This window comes from Hippopotamus amphibius, chromosome 2 (genome assembly GCF_030028045.1).
Source record: "Hippopotamus amphibius kiboko isolate mHipAmp2 chromosome 2, mHipAmp2.hap2, whole genome shotgun sequence".
NCBI classification, from domain to species: Eukaryota; Metazoa; Chordata; class Mammalia; order Artiodactyla; family Hippopotamidae; genus Hippopotamus; species Hippopotamus amphibius.
Genome location: NC_080187.1, coordinates 182150166 through 182176764, shown reverse-complemented (window position 1 = coordinate 182176764; position 26599 = coordinate 182150166). Strand labels below are relative to the sequence as shown.

The following is a 26599-nucleotide window of genomic DNA, read 5'->3' as shown; positions in this document are numbered from 1 at the left end:
ATACCAGAGTAGGGATCCGCAAACTTTCTATATAAAGGCCCAGACAGTAAATGTTTTAGGCTTTGTGGGACATACTGTCTCTGCCACAACTACTCATAACCACTCGACTTGGCCATTGTATTAACAGCATGAAAGAAGCGACAGTCAATTAAATGAGCATGGCTATGTTCCAAGAACACAATTTACGGACAACGAACTTTGAATTTCACATAATTTTCACATACTGTGAAATATTATTCTTTTGATTTTTTTTTCAACCACTTAAAAATGTAAAAAACATTCTTAGCTTGCAGGCTGTATACGAACAGGCATCGGGGCAGATCTGGCCCACAGGCTATGGTTTGCCAACCCCTGCTCTACCAGGGAGAGATCCAGTTGGGTATGTCCACTAGCAAAGTTTTATACTCACGAGAAATGTCTGAGCCAGAGTGATAGAGCTGGGTGTCACCTGCACAAGGGTGGCAGCCAAAGCCCCCCAAACCAATGGGATTTCCCCAGAAATGTGCACTGAGTGGGAAGTCGAGTAATCCCAGGGTGGAATCTTCGGGACTACAGCATTCAAGGGGTGATTTGAAGAGCCAATGAAGAAAGGCCAGAGGAGGACCAGAGCCCAGACCCCCTTTCACCCTTTTTCTCTACTCTAAATTTCAACCTTCTTGTCCCCACCTCTCTTCCCTGTCCCCAACCCTAACCCCCAACCCCAGGCACTATTCTCAAAGTTAGAGGTAGAGAACAAGGCATATAACACCTGAAATTAGAAATGTTTTTCACACTCCTTTCTGTCGATTCATTCCTGTGCAAAACAAAATAACTTTGTGAAATCATGTGTTATTTAAATACTAGGTGGCATTACCGCATTTTAAAGTTCTCCTAAAGAAAGCTGGCATAATAGATCTTTATGAACCGTAATAATTTACCAAATAGAGAAACAGTCCAAAAAATTAACCATATGGGTCAGCATTTGCAAACATTATTATTGCATCTTACTAACTGAGAAGGAAAATAAATTTCTCTAGAGGAGGCACTAAATTGAAGCTTTTTGAAAAGAGACTGAAAGTTCCTTAACTACATTTTCTCTGCTTCTTTAGTCCTTCAAGAATCTGTTCAGAATTTCATCAGAGGAGGGACCCTAACTCTGGGTAAATAATTGAAATAATGAATGTACTTTTTATTCAGCATTGGGGGTGGGGAATGCTAGATCCCTTGGCACAAGAAAGTTCTGTGCAGGATGCGCTGTAAAATTTGATGAGCATGGTATCAGAAGTGAGTTCAGATAATTCTGTGAATTGAGACAAGGTTAAAAACGACAGAAAAGCAGAAGTAGCAGAGTGTCATGATGCAGCTCAAAAGAAGCAAGGCAAAAAGCAGCCCAATCACATGACAAGCTCTGAGAGGACAGATTTCTAACCATGGTGAGGTGGAAATGTGGGGGTTGGGGGGGACCCTCGGGGACCCTATCCTTTCTGTGATCCATGTATACTGTTTCCATGTAGCCAATCGTTCATTTATTTAGCAAATATTTAGTGAACTTCTAAGCAGAGACACAAATCAAAATGAAGAGTACTTTGTGGGGCTGAAGGATAAACAATATTTAAATAACATTCAGTCTCTGCCCAATGGAAATTATACTTTGTTAATGAAGATTCCACAAGTACTTAAAAGGATTGCTCTAGACTGCAAACATAAAATTTTCTATTGACCCTCTATCCTTTGCGATTAGTGAAGCTAGAAGCCCTGCCTAAGGAAACTGTAATTTCAAAGCCCTTTGCTTGTGGTGCTGACAGCTAAGGATCAGGCAGTTGGCACCTTTATTTAAGAAAACAACTTAATGAGTGTTTTTGTTTTGCAAATTAGGTCCTGGGGGCCCAGTCTGGAGAATTGTAGTTTCCAGTGTAATAATGTAAGGCTATCTCCTTGAAGGATAGGGGAAATCACTGCATAACTCTGATTTGCTATTTCAGAGTTTACTTTAGAATTTGTAGTATAAATATTTACCAGTCTGTCTTCAAGTGATAACAGTTCACCTATAATCTAAGGACCTTATAATTCCATTTCTCTCCTCCTAGTTTTTATACTATTGTCATACATTTTATTTCTACATGTTTTATACCATGTACTACATTGTTTTTATTATTGATTAAACCATCAATGTTCTTGTAAGAAGAATGAGATATGAATAAAGCATTTATCTGATCATGTAGTTACCAATTCTGGTGCTCTTCATTCCTTTGTTTATACTCAGATTTCCATCTGGTATCATTTTCATTCTGGCTGAAAGACTTTTTACATTTATTACAGTGTAGGTCTGCTAGTAATGAATTCTTTCTGCTTTCATATATCTGAACAAATCTTTATTTCAGCTTTGCTTTTGAAACATATTTTTGTTGGATGTAGAATGCTGATGTTGTTTATTTGCCCTTTGTTTATTTGATCCAATTTTGCCAAAAGTTTATCGATTTTATTAGCTTTTAAAAAATCAACTTTTGGCCCTGTTGATCTTCTTTATTGCATGTTTTCTAGTTTATTAAATTCCAACCTTATCTTCTATAAAAAATTTAATAAACAGAAACCTCGGTTAAAGAGTCAGGAGACCAGAAGGGGGAGCTGTCATGCTCTGTGGTGTGACAGAAGAGTCCAACAAGAAGAATGACCCCCTCTTCTTTCCTGGTAAGGACTCAGCCAATGAAAAGCCATGGACTCTAGCCCTCCCAACTTCCTTTTCCTTTCTGTAAAAGTACTCTCCTTCCCTTGCCATGCAGGACATGCAAGTGGCCCACCATGGTTCCAGATCTTAAATTGCAATTCTTGGCTGATCCCAAATAAACTCATTTTTGCTGCAGAAATATCTGGCAGTCTATTTATCTCAGGTCAACTCGTCTTATTTTCTTCCTTCATATACTTGCTTCATCTTTATTATACTATTATTTTTTTAACTTTGCATATTGGCTTTTAGTTTTAAGACTTTCTTCTTTTCTAATATTAGAATTTAAAGCTATAAATTTCTCTCCAAGTACTGCTTTAGCTGCATCTTTCATGAATATTTGTTATTTGTTATTTTTATTTTTTTTCTGGTCTAAAGAATCTTAATTTTTTATTTTAAGTCACTTTGAACCACAAGCTATTTAGAAGTTTGATTCTAATGTTCCTTATATACATATTTTCTAATTATCTTTCTGTTTCCTAAATTCATTGAGATTAGAGATCTGTTTTTGACCAGATTTGTTTTCTGGCCCCATATATAGTCCATTTCTGTAAATTTTCTAAGTGTGTTTGAAAACAAAGTATGTTCTGCAATTTGGGGGTACATGTTCATTAGATGAAGGTTATTTATTATGTAATTAATAATCCTATGAGTCCCATAAAAAGTCAAGGCAAAATAATTTATATACCAATTTTACATCTCTAAACCTGATTGCTCCTCAAAACTATATTCATATGTTTAAGTCCCTAGTCAGCCACTCCACTTGGATGTCTAATAGTCACCGCAAACGTAATACCGCCTCCCCCACCCCACACCCCCAAGATTTGCCCCTTTCCCAGGCTTGTCTACATCCACATCTCTCCAGATTTAAGCCCCCAAATTATTCTCTTTTACTGATTCCCTTCTCCCACCTGCTCCATTTAATCCATGAGGAAGTCCTTCTGATATCTCCTCTAAAACATATGTACATTTTGTCCACTTCTTTTCATCCTCACTACTACCACCCTGATCCAAACAAGAATAACTCACAAAGACTAACGGCCTCCCAGTTGGCCTTTATCCTTTCTGTGCTGCGTCCCTCCTCCACAATCAGCTACTCATACAGTTCTGAGTAATCTTTTAGAATTGTAAATTATAAAATATCATCCCCCACTTAAAACCCTTCAATTACCTCCTCTCATACTTAGAATAAAATAAAAACTCCTTACCTTGGTTTAAAAAGCCTATGCAATCTGGCTTCTGATGTTCTCCCCATGCTCACTCTGTTCCTGTTCTGCTCTTCTATCTTGTCCTGTTACCCATAAAGCTTGCTCCCAGCTCAGGGCCTGCATTAGACAGGATAGGGATGGGTTATGCTACTGTAAGACACAATCCCCAAATCACACAAAGTATCCCGAGGGGCTAGGTAATTCTCTAAGACAGCTGTTGTTCATGAGAGGACTCAGTCTCAAGGTTCTACCGTCTCAAAATGTGGCCTTATCCATGATTGTTATGGTAGAGGAAGAGGGTGCTAGAGGGTCTTCTATCAGCCTGGAAATATCACTTCCTCTCACAGTCTATTTTCCAGCACTTGTCCATAACCCCAACCACCTGCAAGATGGTGGGGCAGCGTGTCCTCCTGTGTGCCAGGAAGAAACACGTCAGATGTGAATACCAAAAATCTCCACCACAGGACTGTTCCCTCCTCCTGGGATGCACTTTCCTCTACTTTTCACACAGCTGGCTCCCTACTGACACGTGGGTTTCATCTCAAAAGCCACTTTCTTAGGCTGTCACTGGCCACCCAGGTACATAACTTTCAACTCTCGGATTTAGTTGTTTATTGAATGTACTCTCCCTGACCTAGAATTTAAGCACCATGAAAGCAGGTAACTTGTCTGTCTTGCTCATCCTGGGATCTCCTTAATATTTGTTGAATAATTTAATAAAATAATCAAAAATGTAAATCTGATCATGGCATCCCCCTCCCATTAATGTTTATTATCATCAGGATAAAGTTTAAACTTTCTGGCATGGCATATGAGTCTTCATAATATAATTTCTGATTACCTTTCATTCATCCCCAAGGACTGCCACTGGTGATATGGCAGGAAACTTAGAATCTTCACCTTTATATCTCGCATGACTCTTTCCTGTACTCAGCGTTAGACAAAGTCACATAAACAACCTAAGACAGCTAACAAAGTTCTGCTTCTTCAGACAGATAATCTTTAAAGTTTAGGATTTATTTAGTGAGGATGGGGACAAGATTAATGGCCTACTAATACAAATTGTACAAAGAAAATGACTCACTTCCTAACTGCTTTCACTCGCTAAAGTTGAATCAACATTCCAAAATGATTCAGGAAAACGCTTATCACTTAGATTATGCTAAATTCTGTTGCTGAAACAAAACAAACAGAAAAACCCCAAAGTACCATAGGCTTAACATAAAGGTTTATTTCTTACTCGGGGAAAGTCCAAAGAAGTTCAGGTGGTCCTCCTCCATCGTGTTACACCAGCTATACATGACTTCCAAGAAATCCTCAGCAGGGCAAGAGACAAAGGAGGCACAATGGTTCTTAACTGCCTTGCAACACGTCACTACCCCTCAAATCATCTGGCTAGATTTAGTCTTATGGCCTCAACCTATCTCCAGGGGAAGCTTGGAGATGTAGAGAACCACATGGATACTGGATCACACTAACAGTCTCTGCTTTAATCAGGTCATCCGTTATTCCCTTGATTTTTTCCATCCACACTAAAAACACAATCAATCCATTTCCAAGTGAGACAACCTAACCTACCATCCTAGTGTTGTATCCAGCTTAATGTCCCAGATCTCCAAATGACCTATGTATTTCTCTTCTTTGAGATATGTTTCTTCTCCACAGATCTAAGAGTCAGTTGATCTGCCCCCCTCCCTCCGACACATCCAATACACAATGCTGAAGCAAGAACGGGCTAATAACAAAAAAAACTCTCATTTGAAAAGAGAGGAATAGTAGCTATAAAGCAATAAATAAATCTATTAATCATTAAAAAAAAAAAAAGCCACATAGCAGCCAGATTATGAAATGTCCCTGTTCAAAACCTTCCAGTGGATTTTTATCACCCTCAGAATAAGATCCAAACTCCTCCCCCTGCCTTACAAGGCCCCAAGATAAGGTGCCTGGTACTCTGCGACTTGCCCTCCTCTCACAAGCTTCCTCACTCTGCCACCTCTAGTCAAACTAGCCTCCTTGCTGTGCCTTCAACAAACTCCCTTATATTCAGACCCTTTGCACTTGCTCTTCCCTCAACCTGGATAGTTCTTTTCCTACTTAAAATTTACATGGCCTTCCCTGACTACTCTACATGAAATGGCACCTCCCCAACATTATTTTAATAGTTGGCCTTGCCTGGAGATGTAACATCCAAAAGAGAAATCGGTACCACAAAGGCTATTTTTGATATCGCTTTAGGGAAAAATGAGCTGTAAATAGCAAAGAAAACATTTTGAATATGGGCTCACCTGATTATGGAGCTATCGATTTACTTATAATATTATCAGCAATAAGATTCCAGAGGTTTCCAGTAACAGACTTTTCTTTTGCCTATGCTCTCAGAAAACAACCAGCACAAGAAACAGTGGACAACAAGCTTATATTATTGAAAAAAAGAGAATAGGTGTAAGGAAAGAGGAATACACAGTTTAAAGTTTATAATTTCTCTGTTTGCACTTGATAGTTCAAGTTGCTCCTAATTCCCTAGTTGGTTCTAGGTGCTGAGGTACTCTTTCAAGTCACCATCATTCGATTCCTCAATCCCACACAAACCACTTCTTTTGTCTAAATCTGGGGACATCTCAATCTGAAGATCTCAATTTATCACCATTTTGTTGCAGTCTACAGTACTGACACTTTCCAATCATATTTACAATACAGACCATCTTTTGTTACAAATAAAGATGTTCAAGTGATTCAATGCCTAAGCCTCAATATCAGTAGTGCGCAGTGACTTCTACTAGGACACTGGCAGTAAGGATAGAGAAACATGGGCAGATTTGAAGGACACTTAAGAAATAGACCTGCAAACTTCCCTGGGGGCACAGTGGTTAAGAATCCGCCTGCCAATGCAGGGGACACGGGTTCGACCCCTGGTTTGGGAAGATCCCATGTGCCATGGAGCAGCTAAGCCCGTGTGCCACAACTACTGAGCCTGCATTCTAGAGCCTGTGAGTCACAACTATTGAGCCCACATGCCACAACTACTGAGCCCACATGCCACAACTACTGAAGCCCATGCGCCTATAGCCCGTGCTCCACAAGAGCAGCCACCACAATGAGAAGCCCACTCACTGCAGTGAAGAGTAGGCCCTGCTCGCCTCAACTAGAGAATGCCTGCTCACAGCAACAAAGACCCAATGCAGCCAATAAATAAATAAATAAATTTATTAAAAAAAAAACAGAGCTGTGGAAAATTGAGATTTGGTGAAACGGAAGGGAAAATGAGAAACTAAGGATAATAACCAGGTTGCTGCCTTAGACTACTGGATGTACAGTGGCATCAACACCCAACAAGGCGGAGAAGAGAAAAAAGGTTTAAGGAATGGGAGAAATGTTTTGGGCTTGCTGATTTTGATGTGCCTGCAAGAGATACACTGTAGGTAGCTGGATGTATGAGTTTAAAGCGCAGGCTGTGTTAGTATGTAAGTTGACGACCTTGCTCTAATATCTTAACCTCTTTGGACCTGTTTCTACATTTGTAAAATAAGGGTGTTGTACTAATCTTTAAGGGGCCGTCCAGTCCTAAAATGTCAGTGAACTCAATTTTCTCAGTAATCTTAAGTAATTTGGTTTGGATCCCTACTTCTTTCTTAGAACTTCGGGGTTTCATGCTATTTGTGTATTTTACTTTGATAATTTAACAAGAACTTTAACCAGAACTATTAGCCAGCTGGAGGCTTATACATTTATACAACCCTGTTTTCTTTTAAATTTTAAGTGAAACACTGTGGATTCCTCTACTGATGGAAGACACATTTAAGCTTGCTGGTCATTCCTGGTAAGAATACAAGAACTTCAAAAATAACTATAATACACTATTGAAATTTCTTCTCCATGAAGTCTTCCCTTCATAGATTTGGAGAAGTTAGAGACACTACTCCTGTAACAGGCAATGGAGAGAAGAAAATATTGAGAGCATGAAATGGGGTTATGTTTAACAAGTAATAGCCATAAGATCTCCTGTATCACATTTTTTTAAAGGAAAAAAATATCTTGCAATTTGACAATGCAAAATTAATAAGTAATGGAAATGAAAGCTGAACAGGTGTCCTTAGTTTTATCATCCAGAATGATCTTACTTCAGTATTAGAAATTTTGGCATTCTTCCTGTCCTACTTCTTTCCAAATTGTACACAGACTCTCGGTTTTTATATTATTTCTGTTAAAACTAAGTTTGAGAGAAGAGAGGACAGTAATCTCATCATTCTGACACGTGTAAAAAGTAGCCCTGATACTAAATACAACTCTGGTTTAAAGACTGTCTTCAAAGGCTTTGTATTTCACAGAATAAGCATATTGTTGAGCTTAAATAAAATTTCATTTTAACAGAACAATATGATTATTCTATGAAGTACATCTGTGACTCCTATAACAAAACACAAAACTGCACTGTGACTAAAAGCATGGGCTTTGGAGTAAGACAATTTGGTTCAATCCTGGTACCTCGAATGTGATCTTGGGTATATTTCTTAACCCCTTGAAGCCTAAATCTCCTCTTTAGTAAAATAAGGATGATACTTACATTATAGGGTTATTTAAGGACTAAAAGTGATCCTTTAAAAACATTACATAACAAAAATAAAGACTGCTAGACAAAAGAAAACACCATTTCAACTATGATTTTGTTAGACTTTTATTATATATATATTTTTAGCCATTATTTTAAGCATCCCTCTAAAACTGCAAATCTTAGAGTAGTTAATTTTAAAGGTGACTCCAACTTTCATATTATTAATGCTGATGTTTTTTAAGGACAACTGTGTGCATGACACTATATTGACAGCCAAGCAGAAACACTAGTTTCAATTTTGCTCATGTAAAAACTATTCTACTTACTTGTGGGTATTAACTTGATGTGAAGAATATAAAGTAAATTTCTGAAAACCTGTAAATAAACACATAAGACTACATTTCATAATTCATGGTAAAGGTATAAACAATTCTTGATTTTTCAAATAAATACAACTGTAATATAGTAATTCAAAAGTTATTCTGGTGTTGAAATACATTATGATTTTTGAGTACTGTCCTAATAATTTTTCATTTAGATTATTTTTCCTTATATTGCAAGTTAAGTGAAACTCTGAGACTATGATAAAAAAAAAAGGAAAAAAAAAAGATCAATAGTAGTGGATTAAAAATTTCCCACATATCATTTAAGGTGGTTAATCCAGACTTAGTTGTAACATGTTCCCAAACAAAACAATGTATCAGGTAACAAACTATAAAAAAATCTGGATACAATCAAGGGTGAATAAATAAGTCATTAAAATGAACTATACATGAACTTTCAGTTAAAAATACACCTTAAAAAATTATGATCAAAAGTTTCCATTTCTATTACTGCTTTCTCCTTTAGTAATTATCATCTCTCATGTGATAGTTTGTTATCTCTAGAAGAGTAAGAAAAAGTCCTTTTATATTTCATGATAGGTTTAATCAGGTAATTAAAACAAATTATGATACCATCTGATATGTCCAATTACATGGGTATGATGTAACAAAAACAGTTACAAACTTATATATGCATATTTACATTATATATCCAAAACTATCAAGCTAGTCAACTATATCTGAGATACATTATGACATGAGTTAAACAATTTTTCATTGCTTATTAGAAAGAATGCAGTCAAGCTTTTTATGGAAATAATATACAAGTGAGGCACTTTTGAGGTCAAAAATAGAAAGCAAATGACACTACATACTGGCAATGTTCACAAAAATCTATGTGTATCTTTAATACAAAGGCTTTTCAACTAGATTATTCTTGAAAAATTTCAAAACTAGCAACTTATGCAATTTAAGGAGCTTTTAGCAACAATGGCTAACATCAGTGTTTCAAAGCATATGAAAGTTTTATAACCACCTGGCTGCTAGGCAAACAGTACCTTAATACCTTAAAGCCCTTTTTTTTTTTTTTTTTTTTTTGGTTTATATAAACTACCTCAGGTTGTGATTTCTTTATGTTTTGACTTGCTGCAAAACACCTTATGGTGCTATTATTGTGGACTATAGATCAATCTTTTTTTTTTTAAGTGCAACAATGATGCAAGTTTCTAGTGTTTCCCCTTATACTTAGAAATGTGATCCTGCAAATCAAATTAAGAATGAGAATATTTAGTTAAGAATCTATGTTTTCCAGATAACTAAAGTTTTAAAAGTTTTATGTAGAAAGATGCTTACACTTGTTTAATATATCTTTGGGCTAAAATAAACACATATTCCAAAGTGTATCACAAAACTTAAATTTCAACAAAACAAACATCCTTAAGATTCTTTAAATCTGGAGGAAAGTACGTGTTTCCTATATTTTGGAGATATATAGATATTAAGAAACATCTCTGTGGTGTTCACTTAAGGCGGGGCTGGGGAGAGAAAATGAAAAGGCAAGACTTACCCAAGATATCAGATGGCACTATACACATGAATTGAAAGTGCATTTGTATTACTTCAAAAGTTCATTTTAGGCACTGCTGAATAACCAATGAAAATAGGTAGTTTTAAGGTTTCCCCTTTAAATTTTAACTGCTGCCCAACATCATCCCAGAGACACACACACTCTCTGAAGTTGTCATGATGAAATACAGTGATATTTATTTTTTCTAAAAAATTCTCCCTGACTGGTAATGGGAGGAGAAGTAAGAGTACCATCTTGGTAATGGCTTTTGCAAGTTAAAATAACTAGTTCTATAAATGCTTCAGCACATCCAGTAGGTTTGATTGCCAGTACCAAATATCAAGAAATATTCTAAAACAGGATATGTAAGAAAAAAGTGCTTAAAAATCTTTCAGTGACCAACAAGACACATTAGGGAAAAGATTGGTTTGACAGTTCCTTTGAGATATTTCTTATTCCTGTTTTCTCCATTTGGAAGTGGCCACCACTTAAATAGCCCTTTACTGGTAGTAATGATGAACCCTGTCAGATCCCAATTGCCACCTCACGTATGGTCTATAAATCATCCAGTAGGTGGTGCTGAAGTTACACACCTCATATTTCTTTAGAAATCAAATGATCTCCTGGTCAAGTCAGGAGAAAAATCATTTAAGAATTATTAATTCTGAACAAGCCATCAGACCAAAATCTTTCTTGTCATGCCATCTAAATGATTTCATTTTCAATATTTACTATTACTTAAGCAGTTTTGTTTAGCCATTTGCTTCTACTACCAGATTAAAATCAAAGAGAAAGGTTTTAGAGGACAAGCCAATTGGCAGTGCCAAATCTGTATGCAGAACGAGAAAATGTTCCTGAATATACCCTACACACATGTTTAAGAATGAGAAATTTAAACTATCCACTTGTTGTCACAAAAGAATTCTAATTTACTCAAGAGAAAATTTCCACATAGGGAGATTCAGGTAACATTACACTATCAGTTAGTCTTCTAGACTGATTCAGAACCTGGATGTGTTAAACTATAAAGATCCAAGGTAAAATAAAAACCATTTCATCACCATAGTTTTTAATGAAGAAACTTGTTTAAAATTGTAAAGGAAAAAATGGGGATGGGACGGAAAAATCTTAGCAGCAAAGTGGTTAAACAAATTGAAAATATTAATGCACAAACATTAAAATATTAAAGCATATATGTCGCATATAAAATACAGTACAGGACCAGGAGTTGCACTATACTGATTAGTGCTCAACAGAAGAAATGATTAAATTTGTTCTTCCCAGAAGTATATACACAGTTCATTTCCACAGCATTTTCCTATATAGCCAGCAAGTTATTTTCTTCAGTTATTCACACCTGCTCAAACCTGAATTATAAACTCAGCACTTACAAATATGAAAATTCATTCACAAGGAAAACCAGTATTTCCATTTTACCAATAAAAAGTAATTTTGAAAGTTAACAGTCTCTTCTAGGAAACCAAGTTTAGCTGAAAACTTCAGGGATGGAGATCATCTGGTGTAGCAGCATCCAAATATATAAACAGTAAAAATAAGACTTAAAACCGCTGCTACGGTGTCATGTTTTGGACTTAGTTCATCCAATTGATTTTTAGTACAAAACTAGAAATAACCTCTTCTTCATAACATCTATAGTTATCAATATATTTTTCTTCTTTTCAATGTGAAATAATACTTCAAGATGATCTATATACACAATGTTGTCAGTTCAAGCTGTCATATAAATATAAATGCTTTCTTAAAAAAAAGTATTTTACAGACAGATAGTGTTATATACATTGTTCAGTTTGATCTGGGGCAAAAGAAGAAAGCTAACACAAGCTTACGTGTGATATGTAAAAAGAATGATTACATAAATGACATCTAAAAACCTTCATAGAAAATGAACTTCTAACAGTAGTGTGATTTTAATTTTTATCACTTCTGAAACTTCAAGCCATTAAAAAAAAAAGGCACACTTCTCAACTTTATCCCTTTAAGGGAATGTTCTTAAGAAACCCCTTACTTGGTTAGAGTTTTAATGGAACACTTAAAAAAAAAAAAAGAAAGACAATTTGACCACAAAGTACTTCAAACAATTTGCTGGAACATTTATCCAACTACTTTGTAAATAAAACATCCAGTAAAACAATGCTCTGCAAAAGAAATAAATTTATACGTACAAGATATTTCATTCACAATGTTGGATTAAATACTTTCCTGGGATAGTTTAGCACATCCTTTAACATAAAATAATTTTGCTTTTGGCCAGTTTAAATAAAATAAAATGCAACTGAGAAAAGTTATCATTGTTATGTGATAATAAGCACTGAGAATTAAGCTAAAAAGTTAGTAACACAGCTGAGCATATTCTGGTTTAGCAGAATGATAAGTGGAAATCTCAGGAGGAAACTATTTTATTCTAACTATCCAGTTACACTTTTCACCTTGTAAAACATTTGTAAATGCAGTATACTTTTTTGAAGGAGGAAACTCTGAAAGAAAACAACTTGCTGGTTGAATACCACAAAAAAAAACAAAACAACAACCCAAAACCTCACTTTTTTCTATAATGTTTACTCAGTCTCTTTTTATATAAAAATAAGTGTTATGTTCCCATCATAACATTAGACAATTACATCTGTGCTTTAAAAAAAAGTTGGTCACTCAAGGCTATTAGAATATTTTTTAAGGATTTTAGATTACCAGAATGTACAGATATAACTCAATATAAACTGTAGCCAAAGGGAAATGACGATGAAAACATCAAATCATTCACATGGAATAAAAATGTTATTAACTAGATGAGTAAAATATTCAAAATATAATGGAATGTGACAGTAGATACATGTACATCTACTTCAGAACTAGGAAGGGGAAGAAAAGTTTAATATGTAATAATTCGTACCTTATATTTAGTTAAATATAAACATTTGTTATTTATACATAAAACTGCTTTCAAAAAACAACTAATAAATGATTTAGTTGCACTTGTTTTACTTCTTACAATTTCCAAGTGTTAACTTTTCTTAGATTGAAATCAACTGTCCCTTAGTGCACTTTTAGTTTATATCTTAATGAATTCAAACCTTTAAAAGTCCCATCACCTAATGCATAAATATACAAAAATGCCAAAAAATTAATCCCCTTTAGTTGGATCATATTTTACGCTCACTTTATATAGCCAATAACCAGAAATGGTTTCCTTTTGCAAATATTCTTTAGAACCTGTAACAAAACATGCCATGCACTCCAGGGGAAAAGTTAGGCATGGCTAGCATTTGTGAAATGCCAAGAACTGATGAGTTCTGCTTCCTCCACGTGTGGCCCCAATGATACCAGGCAAGAATCATAATGCTTGCCAAAAGCTTCCATAAATCCAAGTTAGCTAATTCCTGGACAAAAAGATTTTAAGCTCATTTTGGCACTGGATGCTTTCATCCAGCAGCTTTATGTTTCCCACCACAGCACCCACATGCTTCACCACAACGATGGCACATTCTCAAAGGGACGTAGCAGCACATACATGGTACAATGAAAGACAAAGCTACTAGGGCTAACCATCGTAAGCAGAACTTGTCATCGCTAGTGTCACATGAACAGGGATCAGAAAAATCTCCCTCTGAGTCTGACATACAATGATACAACATGCTCTCTGCACAGAGCATGCAACTAACTTGATATATGCATCTTTTAATAGGGTCTGGAGCATCCTGACATTTTCCCCTGCCATTTTCTTCATGATTAAACCTTTCTTGGCAGTATACGCAGCGAGAACGTTCACCATCTTCTTTTCTTCGTTTTGATTTCTTAAATTTTAATGAGGAAGGCTGTGTCTTAAATACCACAGAGTCTTTGAGTGAACTTAACTTAGTCTCATCCCCACAAGAGTACAGATAGTCTGATTTTTTACTGTCTGGTTTAGAAAACTGAATACTGGAGTCAGTTTCATCTCTCTCCAAGTCATTTTTCCACATGTCAGGATGTCTGTAGTCTGCATAGCGACGTATTAAGATATCGCGAGGGTTTATTCTGACAATCTCATCCTCATCTTGAAAGCTGACATGCCGGATTGGTTTCAAAGGGACCTAAAAAGGAAAGAGATGAAAATTGCAATAATGACTGTGAAGGTTAGTTTTATGTGCCAACTTGGCTGGGCCACAGTGCCCAGATATTTGGGCAAACATTATTTTTCATGTTTAAGTGAAGATATTTCTTGGATGGGATTAACATTTCAATGGGTAGACTATAAGTGTAGCAGATTATCCTGCATGACAAAGATGGCCTTCATCCAATCAGCTGCAGGCTTTAATAGTACAAAGACTGACTGCTGGAGCAAGAAAGAATTCTACCAACAGACTGCCTTTAGATACAGACTACAGCTCTTACCTGGGTCTCAAGCCTGACAGCCTACTCTGCAGATTTCGAATGTGTACCTATAGCATCACATGAGCCAATTCCTTAAAATAAATCTCTCTCTTTACACACACACACACACACACACACACACATACACACACCTCTTGTTGGTTCTGTTTCTCTGGAGAACCCTGACTCATACAGATTTTAGTACCAAGGAATGGGATGTTGTGCTAACAAATATCTAAAAATGTGGCAATGCCTTTGGAACTGGGTAATGAATAGAGACTGAAAGAGTTTTGAGGTGCATGTTATAAAAAGTCTACATAGCCTTGAAGAGACTTGATAGAAATAAGGACATTAGAGGTGCTTCTGGTGAGGGCTTGGATGGAAATGAGGAACATACTGTTGGACGTCGGAGGAAAGGTGATCCTTGTTCTAAAGCGGCAAAGAATGTGGGTGAATTGCATTTTAGTATTTTGTGGAAGGTAGAATTTGTGAGTGATAGACTTGGATATTTAGCAGAAATTTCTAAGCAAAGTGCTGAGACTGCAGCCTGGTTCCTCCTTGCTGCTTATACTACAATATGAGAGGAAAGCAATAAACTGAAGCAGTAATTTTTAAAACAAAAACAAACCAGAACTTGAAGAGCTGGAAAATTCTCAGGAACGATGCTATCACTGATGGCCAAGGGGGTGAGGCCACCTCCCGCATGGGCTCAGAGGAATTTTGCCTCAGAATGAATCAAACTTTGAGTCGCTTCACACTTGACTTAGGTGGTATTTAGATGAGATTTGGGAATCTAGGGGTGATGCTAGAATGGGTTAAGTCTTTTGGGGTGTTGTGATGGGGTGAATGTATTTTACATGTGAGAAGAGGGACCAGAGGGTGGAATTATGGGCCGAATTGTGTCCCCCCCAAATTCATATGTTGAGGCCCCAATCTCCAGTATCTCAGAATGTGACTGCATTTGGGAACAGGGCCTTTAAAAAGGTGATTAAAATAAGGCCCTTAGGGTAGGTCTTAATCCAATTTGACTGGTATCCTTATAAGAAGAGGAATTTGGACACAGAGAGAGAGAAATCAGAGATGTGGATGCACAGAGAAAAAAAGAACACAGCCAGAAGATGACCACTGGCAAGCCAAGGAAAAAGGCCACAGAAGAAAGCAAATGTATCAACACCTTGACCTTGGACTTCCAGTTTCTAGAACTGTAAGCAAGTAAATTTTTGTTGTTCAAGCCACTCTGTCCATGGTATTTTGTTATGACAGCCCTGGCAAACTAATACAAAGACATACATGTTCATAGGCTGGCTATACAAGTCTCTGAAAATGACTTAAAACACATCACAGTCTCCCTCAACCTTCTGGGTAGGCTGTTTCCTTGAGGCCAGGGAGAAAAGTAAATCTTTTGGGCATAAATCAAAATGACCCTTCCCTTCACCCATACGAGTGGGCTTATAGTAGTCACATTTGTATCTCCTAGTATAGTCCCTGGGCACAGTGACTAGCCTATAAGTAAGTAAATGGATCCAGGCTGGAGCAAACTTCTATTCCTCATCTATTTGGATTTGGGGCTAAAAAAATTCCACATCTGGACTAAAGGTGGAGTGATGGATGCAGACCATTAAATTACAACATATAATTCCATATTGGTGATAAATACACTGTGACAATTCCCCAGACTCAAATCAGAAACTTAGAGGGAATTTAAGTAATGGGGTTTAGGAGTATGTGTAAACAAATAGCAAACTTAGAAAGACTGGAAATTTTCACTTATATGTTGATTAATTACATTCCAAATCAGAAGATAAAACTAAGTAAGATTACTTACCTTATTTTGGGACTTTAAGTTTCCATATTCTATACTTCTGCCCTGAATGTCTAGGCCTGGATGACTGAACATTATCTAAAATATAAACAATTTCTACTTAAGTGACAAAAGAATGCATTTCTTATTTTTAATAAAACTACATATAATGTGTATTCCAAAACTTCATAATCTATTAGGAGTAAGATTCTTCAAAATGGTTTTAACAAAAAGCATTACCTGAGTCATCCTATTTATTACTTAGACTTAGGTTTTTCCCTATACATTTAAAATTTAATTTAAAAAGTAACACAGACTTCTGGTTCCTGTCTCAGCATGTAAGGAGCTTGGAAGTTGCCATTCTATTATAACAACAGGTAAAAAAGCTGAATAACAGCAAAAAATTTCAACAACTCTTCTTAGATCCATGAGAGAGGAGGACACAGGGCAAAGCCCATCCCTGAGACTGCAGAGAGAGACAGCAAAATAGAGTCACTGCTTACCAGAGCAGAGACCCATGAATGAAAATCACCATGGAAACCAGTGCCAGGGTTGGAAAAAAAAAATCTCAGCTATAATCGACAAATTGCTGGAGGCTCAGGATGGACAACTCTGAGAGTTAAAAACTCCTGGTTGGTTGGATGGGGAGTCATTGTGAAGCCCCCAAACTTTTGTGAGTTTACCTCCAGCAGATCAACCAGGTTCCCACAATAAGTATTAGAAAAATCTGTACATGCTTCCAGCAGGCTGAGGGGAGAAGGAACTGTTATGAAATGTGCCAGAACACTCTGTTCTTAACAAGGCCTGTCCTCAGGAGAAACTAGTTAATGATGGCCTGACCTACTGTGGTATTATCAGAGTCTATTTGAACTGGAGGAGGGGACATACCCAACTCTAGTCAACTGTAACTATCTGACCCACTTAACGGGAGAGTAAGAAAACTGAGAAATAATTGTGAAATTCATAATCCAGAAAGAAAGGCTCAGAATAAAAGACTGAGACCTAATCACAACCACAGAATGCTTCCTCTTTCCACACACTTTACCACTACATCACTAAAGGCTTATTTACAGCAGTTCTTTTTACAAACCAGCACATTATGTCTAGCAATCAAGGAAAATATGAAAAAACATACCAAAAAGCAAAAACACAATTTGAAGTGACAGAGCAAGCATCAGAACTGGATATGGAATGGATATTGGAATCAGCAGACTAGGAATTTAAAACTATGATTAATACGCTAAGGACCCTAATGTTTAAAGTTGATAGCACGCAAGAACAAATGGGCAATGCAAGCAGAGAAATAGAAATCCTAATAAATGATACGGCCCCCACTTCCCTGCAAAAAAGCTAGAGATCAAAAGCACTATGAGAAATGAAGAATACCTTTGATGGGCTTAGTAGACTGGACATGGCTGAGGAAAAAAAACCCTCTGAGCTTGAGGGTATAGCAATAAAAATCCCCAAAACTGAAAGGAAAGAGAACAAAGACTGGAAAAAAAAAAAAAAAACAAACAGAACATTCAAGACTGTGGGACAACTACAAAAGGTGTAACATATACAACACCAGAAGAAGAAAGAGCAAAAGGAACAAAAGAATTATATGAAATAATAATGACTGAGAATTTACCCAAATTAATGTCAGATGTCCAATCACAGATCCAAGAAGCTCAGAGAATACCAATTAGGAAAATGGAGGGAAGGAAAAGAAAAGAAAAGAGAAGAAAAGAGAAGAAAAGAAAACCTAAGCACATCATTTTTAAACTATAAAAAATTAAAGATAAAAAAAATCCTGAAAGATGACAGAGGAAAACATATTTTACTTGTAAAGAATAATTACATCTGACTTCTTTGCAGAAACCATGCAGGCAAAAAGAGTGAAGTGAAATAAAGTTAAGAGAAAACATCCACCAACCTAGAATTCTGTAGCCTGCAAAATAATCCTTCAAAAGTAAAGGGGACTGGTGGGAATGTACTGGTGCACCACTGTGGAAACGAGAATGGAGGTTTTCTCAAAAAACTAAAAGTAGAACTACCATATGACCCAGCAATTCCATTTCTGGGTATAAGCTGAAAGACACAAGAACACTAATTCAAAAAGATATATGCACACCAATGTTCATAGCAGCATTATTTACAATAGCCAAGATACGGAAGCAACCTAAGTGTCCATCAACAGATGAATCGATAAGATGTGGTGTGTACACACACGCGTGTGCACACACACACACAGAGGAATACTACTCAGCCATAAAAAAGAATGAAATTTTAACATTTCCAGCAACACAGATGGAGGGTATTTCAGTAAGTGAAATAAATCAGACAAAGACATATACTGTATGATATCACTTACATGTGGAATCTAAAAAAATACAACAAACTATTGATATAACGAAAAAGAAACAGACTCACAGATACAGAGAACAAATCAGCGGTTATCAGCAGGGAGAGGGAAGAAGGGACGGGCAACACGGGGGTAGAGGATTAAGATATACAAGCTATTCTGTAAAAAAAACTAAATGAAAAAATAAAGGATTATTAAAAAAAGTGAAAGAGACATAGAGACTTCCTTAGTAGGCAAACAAAAATGGAGGACATTTGTCACTGGTAGATCTGCCTTACAAAAAATGTTAACAGAGGTTCTTTAGAGAGCACGAAAAACAATAGAGGTCAGAAACTTGAATCTACATGAGAATGGAAGAGGATTTAAGAAGAAATAAGTGAAAATAAAACTTAACTTTCTCATTCTTAATTGAGCTAACAGAAGTTTGTTCAAAAAATATCAACAGTGGGGGACCTTCCTAGCAGTCCAGTGGTTAAGCCTCTGTGCTTCCACTGCAAGGGGCATGGGTTCGATCCCTGCTCAGGAAACTAAGATCCTGCATACTGTGCGGCGCAGCCAAAAACAAAAATAAACAAACAAATAAAAAGCAACAGTGCATTTGATCATGTATGATTATGCATGTATTTATATACATATACATATATATAAAGTGAGATGAATGACAGCAATGATACAAGGGATGGAAGGAGAAATTAGGATTATTGTTGTTATAAAGTACTCCCAGTAATTGTAAAGTGGTTTAGTGTTGTTAGAGTAAAAGTAAATGGATGGAGAATAATATACCATGCTAACACTAATCAAAAAGCAGGAGTTTAAAGCAAGGAAAGTTATCAATGATAAAGAAGGCATTATATAATGATAAAGGGGTTAATTCCTTAAGAAGACATAACAATCCTCAATGTGTATGTGCTTAACAGAGCATCAAATTACATGAGGCAAAAACTGATAGAACTGCAAGGAAATGGATACACCCATTATCACAGCTGGAGATTTCAGCATCTCTGTATCAGAAATGAACAGATTCAGCAGGCAGAAAATCAGTAGGGAGGCAGGTGAACTAAACACCTTCAATCAAGTGGATACAATTGACAGCTAAAGTCTACCTCATCCAACAACAGCAGAATACACATTTTCTAAAGCTAACATGGAACATTCATCAAGGTAGACCACATTCTGGGACATAAAATAAACCTTAACAAATTTAAAAGAGTAGAAATCATACAATGTCTGTTCTCAGACTACAGAGGAATTAAACTAGAATTTAGTAACAGAAGGATATCTGGAAAATCTCCAAATATGTGGAGGTTAAACAACACATTTCTAAATAACACATGGGTCAAAGAAGAAATCTCAAAACAAATTAAAAAGTATTTTGAACTAAACAGAAATGAAAACACAACTTATCAAATATTGTGGGAATACAGCAATAGTAATGCATAGAGGGAAACGTATAGCATCGAATATATTAGGAAAGAAGATCTAAAAACAATAATGTAAGTTTCTACCTTAGGAAAATGGAAAAAGGATTCAACCCAAAGCATGGAAAAGAAAGGAAATAAGAAGAATTAGAGTAGAAATCAATGAAACTGAAAGCAGGCAATCAGTAGAGAATATTAATGAAACGAAAAGCTGGTTCTTTAAAAAGATCCACAAAACTATAAACCTCTAGTCATGAAAACTAAGAGGGAAAAAAAAAAAAAAAAAAAAAAAGAGGACACAAACCACTAATTACCAGAAGCAAAAGAGGAGATATCACTACAGATTCCATGGACATTTAAAAGGATAATAAAGGAATGCTATGAACAACTCTATATTACAAATCTGCTAACCTCGATGAAATGGATCTATTCCTTGAAAGGCACAGTCTGCTAAAACTCACACAAGAAGAAGAAAACAAACTGAATAGGTCTATATCTATTAAAGAAGCTGAAATGATAATTAATAACCTTCCAAAACAGAAAGCACCAGATCCTGGGGTTTACTGGTGAATACCACAAAACATTTGAGGAAGAAATTATACCAATTCTCTTCAATCTCTTTTGGAAGATAGAAAAAGAGGAAATACTTCCTAACTCATCCCAAGAGGTCAGCATTATCCTAATACTAAAGCCAGACAAAAACAATATCAAAAAGAGAAACAAACAAAAATACAGACATCTCGAATCAACACTGATGAAAAAATTCTCAATAAAATATTACCTAGCTGAATCCAACCACATATAGAAAGAATTATACATCATGACCAAGTAGATTTAACCCCACTATGCAAGGCTGGTTTAACATTAAAAGATCAATTAATGTAACACATCAAATCACATGATTTTTCAATATATTGAGAAAAAGGTTTTGACAAAAATCCAACACCCATTCATGATTTAAAAAAAACTCTGTAAATTGGGAATAGGGGAGAACTTCTTCAGCTTATAAAGACCATCTACAAAAACCCTGAAACTAATATCATAATTAATGGTGAGAAACTTGAAGCTTTCCCACTAAGATCAGGTACAAGGACTCAAGGATGTCCCTTCTCTCACCATTCATTTTCAACATATTACTGGAATTTCTGGCTAATGCAGTAAGACAAGAAAAAGACATAAACAGTATATAGATTGAGAAGAAATAAAACTGTCCTTGTTCACAGATGACATGATCATCTACATAGAAAATCTGAAAAACTCAAAATAACTCCTGTATCTAATAAATGTTTTATAGTAAGGTTGCAGGATATAAGGCCTATATAGAAAAGCCAATCACTTCTCTATAAACCAACAATGAACAAGTGGAATTTGGGGACTTCCCTGGCAGTCCAGTAGTTAAGACTCCATGCTTCCACTGCAGGGTACACGGGTTCGATCCCTGGAAGGGGAACTAAGATCCCGCATACCATGTGGCAAAGCAAAAAACAAAACAAAACAAAAAAAGAACCACAAGTGGAATTTGAAATTAAAAACACAGCACCATTTACATTAGCATCCCCCAAAATGAAATACTTACATATAAATCTAACAAAATACGTACAAGATCCGTATGAGGAAAACTATGAAACTCTGATGAATGAAATTAAAACACTAAATAAACTATCTGACTTCAGGATCTTTTATAAAGCTACATTAAGAAAGTGTGGCACTGGCAAAAAAACAAATAGGTCAATGGAACAGAACAGATAACTTTGGTTACGGCAATGACTTTTAAGATATATCAAAGGTTCATGAAAGAAAGAACTGATAAGCTGGACCTCATTAAGATTAAAAACATCTACTCTGCAAAATAAAATATGAAGACAATACAAGTCACAGAATAGGAGAAAATATTTGTAAAAGATATCTGATAAAGGACTTATACCTAAAATGTACAAAAAACTTTTTTCCTTTATGTTACATTTTTCATTAATAGGTTTTCTTCTTTAAATAATATGTACAAAGAACTATTAAAAATCAACAATAAGAAAATAAATAACCTGATTAAAAAATGTGCCACGGACCTCAACAGACACTTCCCAAAGGAAGATATACAGATGGCGAATAAGCATATGAAAAGATGCTCCACACCATAAGTCACCAGGGAAATGAAAGTTAAAACGAGATACCACTCACACCCAATAGAATGGCCAATATCCAGAACACTGACAACACCAAATGCTGGGGAGGACATGGAGCAACAGGAACCCTCATTCATTACTGATGGGAATACAAAATGGTACAGCCACGATGGAACACAATTTGGCAGTTTCTTATAAAACTAAGCATACTCTTCCCATATGACCCAGTAACTACACTCCTTGGTATTTACCCAACGGATTCAAAAACATGTCCACATAAAAACCTGCATACAAATGTTTACAGCAGGCTTACTCATAATCGCTAAAACTTGGAAGAAACCAAGTTTGTTTATACATTCAGTAGGCTGAATGGATACACAAACAGTAGTACATCCAGACAATGGAATATCATTCAGTATTAAAAAAAAAAAAGGCATGAAAAAACCTTGCATGCATATTACTAAGTGAAAGGCTACGTACTGTATGATTCCAAATATACGACATTCTGGTAAAGGCAAAACTATGGAGACAGTAAAAAGATCAATGGTTGCCAGCGTCTGTGTTTGGGGGAAGGGAGAGGTAAGAAGGGAAGAATAGGCAGAAAACAGAGGACTTTTAAGGCAGTGAAAAAAGTCTATATGATACTATAATGATGGATACATATCATTACATATTTGTCCAAATCCACAGCATGCACAACACCAAGAACAAACCCTAATGTAAACTATGGACTTTGGGTGATTATGATGTGTCAATGTAGGTTCACCAATCATAACAAATGTACCACTCTGGTGGTACTTACCACTTTTTGGCCAAGTATTTAATTTACATACACACACATGTGTGCTTATGTGTTTATACATACAGCTTTACCTAATTCTTTCAATAGCAGCTTAACATTCCATTGAATGGATGACTTTTTTGTTTGTTTAAACTTTTTATTTTATATTGGAATATAGTTGATTAACAATGTTGTGATAGTTTCAGGTGCACAGCAAAGCGACTCAGCCATACATATACACGTATCCTGAATGGATGACTTTTAATTTAAATGGTCTGATTTATATATATCAGACCTTTTGCTGTTATAAACAATATTGCATAAATTATCCTTATACATATTTATCTTTAATACACATGTCCAAGTATATCTGTATCACAAATTGCTAAAAGTAAAAATGTTGGATTAAAAAGTTTGTATGCTTAAATTCAAAAAGGAATTTAAATGGACATATCCAACTCAAACCACCTACTCAACAGTATCTTAAACAGGAAAGGAAATTTAATAAAACAGTTAATGACTGAAGAGGTTATCTCATTCCCTGGCCTTGTTTCCTGCAGTTTCAAAATTTTACTTTCATTAGCACTCAAATCACATGGTAGGAATATAAAGAGAAATAGAAGCGTTTCAATTTTAATCATGCTGTGGACTAAAGGACTGATGTGGGATGAAGTAAGATTTCTGGATTACTTCTGCATGATTATAACCTCTGCAATATTCTATTTTTTAAAGTTTTCATTGGAGTATAGTTGATTTAAAATGTTGTGTTAGTTTCAAGTATACAGCAAAGTGAATCAGTTATACATATACCCATATCAACTCTTTTAAAAGATATATATCTTTTCATGAAGAAAATGCAAAGCTTTATTATTGACAGCTACAGAAGAGTGAAATAGAAGCATATATCATATTCAGGGAAAAGAAAGTGAAATTCTCCCCCAAACTAATATACAGACTCACTGCAATTCAAATAAATACAAACTGCAAATGGATTTTTCAACAAACTTGATAAGCTAATTCTAATTTTTTTTGGCCACACCCCATGACATGAGGGGTCCTAGTTCCCTGACCAGGGGTCGAACCCACACCCCCTGCACTGGAAAGCTGTCTTAACCACTGGACCACTGGGGAAGTCCCAAGCTAATTCTCAATTTTGTGAAAGAATAACCCTCCCCCCCCCACAAAAAAAAAGTGAAGAGGAAAAAAGGTGGTAGATGCACTTGCTCAATAGATATTAAGACTTACTACAGAGTTAAAGTATTCTATAGTAAAGAAGACAATGTGGCACTGGTGCCAGGACAAACAGACCAACAGATAAGAGAGATCAGAAACAGAAACTTGATATAAGACAGATATGGCACTGCCCATCAGTCGGGGGAAGGATCCAGTAAGTGGAGCTGTAACAACCAATAATCCATATGGAAAAAATAAAAGTGGAAGAAAAATCAGTTTGTTTTACAGACAAAACTGTAAAACTTTAAGAATAAAAGCAAGAGAAAAATTTTTGAGACAAGGTGGTGTAAAAACACCAACTAGGAAAAGAATAATAAATTCAATTGTAATAAATTTTACAACATCTGTTCACCAAAATACCATAAAGAGAGTGAAAACCCACCATAAACTAGGAGATACTGGCCACAAATAAAACTGAAAAAGAAGTGAACTGAAAATTTTATTACTCAATAACAAGGTTATATAAGAGTATATGGTTAAAATCTGTTTGTAAGGGAATAATCAGTTATTTCCCTAACTTCTCAAATGCTCAATATATATTTCTTATACTCACAGAATACATGAGTCCTACACACTAATTTGTCCCAGAGCCTTTTTATAGCACATCAGTATCAAAAGCCCTTTTCTGTACACCCTAAAGAAACTTGCACAAGAATAGTTGAGGGGCAAGAAAGCTTGTATTAGCAGTATGCCGAATAACAAAAATATGGAAACAACTGAAATATCTACTGGCAGAAGAAAAAGAAGTGGTTTGTATTACCAAGAAAATCATAAGAATGCTAATAAGTAAACACAATCCAAGATAATGGTCACCTCTAGGATGAAGGCAAGGGAACAGGATTGGGGGGGTGATCTTTTTTTTTTTTTTAAGTTTTTTGGTTTCTCAGGTGTTCATTACACGTATAATTTTCTATGTATCAAACACATCATAAATCTTTGATCATAAGCCCACTGATACATGTGGTCTTATACATCTATAGTGAAATGACCTCCAGGAACCTGAAAGGTACATTCTTTCTGTGGAAGCATAGAAAATGAGTCAAACACTGACAATGCCTATTTAAGCACTGCTAGATGGGAAAACCTAAACTAGTGTTAGGTGACAGTTCTCCATGGGTCTCACTTCTGCAGATACAGTGACCAGAGATACTATCTACCTTTGCTTCAGACTTTTCAAAGATGTGTGAATAGGGAAACCCTTGAAAGACATAATATCTCTCCTTTGAAGTTAGGACTGTTTAGTAACGAGTATAACGAAGACTCTGTGTCCCTCCCTGGCAAAGGTCAGGGAGGAGTATTGCCCATTATAAAAGACTGGGGTTCCCCAAAACTCAGGGTTCCAATATTGAGATTCAAACCACTGAGCGTGCAATATTCACCTGAGCAGCTTAGCACCGCCCCTGTGGGGCTCGGGAAGCAAGGGGAACTGACACAAACACAAGGCTGATGCTACTTTATTACACTGTGAGTAATAAAATCCTTTGTCTCCGATCTAGCAGTCTTACCTCTTCTGGCAGCATTCAGAGAACTTGCTAGTTAGGGTAAAATTTCAGACTGTTCATTTCTTGACAGCAAGGAAGTAATTTGGTCCTTTTGGCAAGGTTATCCCTCTGGTGTAGGATTCTTCCAAGGTGATGTTGTTAGCATTTATTCACTTATTCTTTCATTCAACAAATGTTTACTAGGGGCTTTATCTTAGCAACTTCTAGATTCCTCAATACATCAGTGAACAAACAAAAAATATATGAATAGATAAATTATAATCAGGAAATGATAAGTGTTATTAAGAAAAATAAAATAGCAAAGGATACAGTGATGAAGGGATTGATTTTTCATTTAGAGTGCTCAGGGAAGGCTTCACAGTAGAGGTGACCTGAAGTGAACATCTGGAGGAAGAGTGTCCCAGATAAAGGGAAAAGCAAATGCAAAGCCCCTGAGGCACAGATATTCTTAATATATTTAAAATATAGAAAGTCGAGGTATTAAGGAGCTTGTGCGTGAGAAAGAATAGAAAATAAATCTATTTTTTGTGGAGAAGCCACCAACAAAATCATGTACAGCTTTGCAAAACCTCTGTATGTTGTTCTAAATAGGATGCTAGACTTTTGTAAAGTTTTGAACACTTTGATAAGGATCACTTTGGTTACTGTGTGAACAGATCATGGGAGCGTGTGGGAAGGATAAGA

At 36.0% G+C, this 26599-nt stretch overlaps 1 protein-coding gene across 2 annotated transcripts in view; it reads right to left on the bottom strand.

Moving 5' to 3' along the window:
• Positions 1 to 8605: 8605 nt before the first annotated feature.
• Positions 8606 to 26599, bottom strand: part of SPRED1 (sprouty related EVH1 domain containing 1) — a 114611-nt gene continuing 96617 nt past the window's right edge. For both annotated transcript variants that reach the window (XM_057722509.1, XM_057722508.1), the window contains 2 exons: positions 16542 to 16616; positions 8606 to 14436 (listed from right to left, as the gene is read on the bottom strand). In XM_057722509.1, the coding sequence (XP_057578492.1) occupies positions 13786 to 14436; positions 16542 to 16616 (726 nt within the window). In that variant the 3' untranslated portion in view covers positions 8606 to 13785. The remainder of the gene's footprint in view (positions 14437 to 16541; positions 16617 to 26599) is intronic.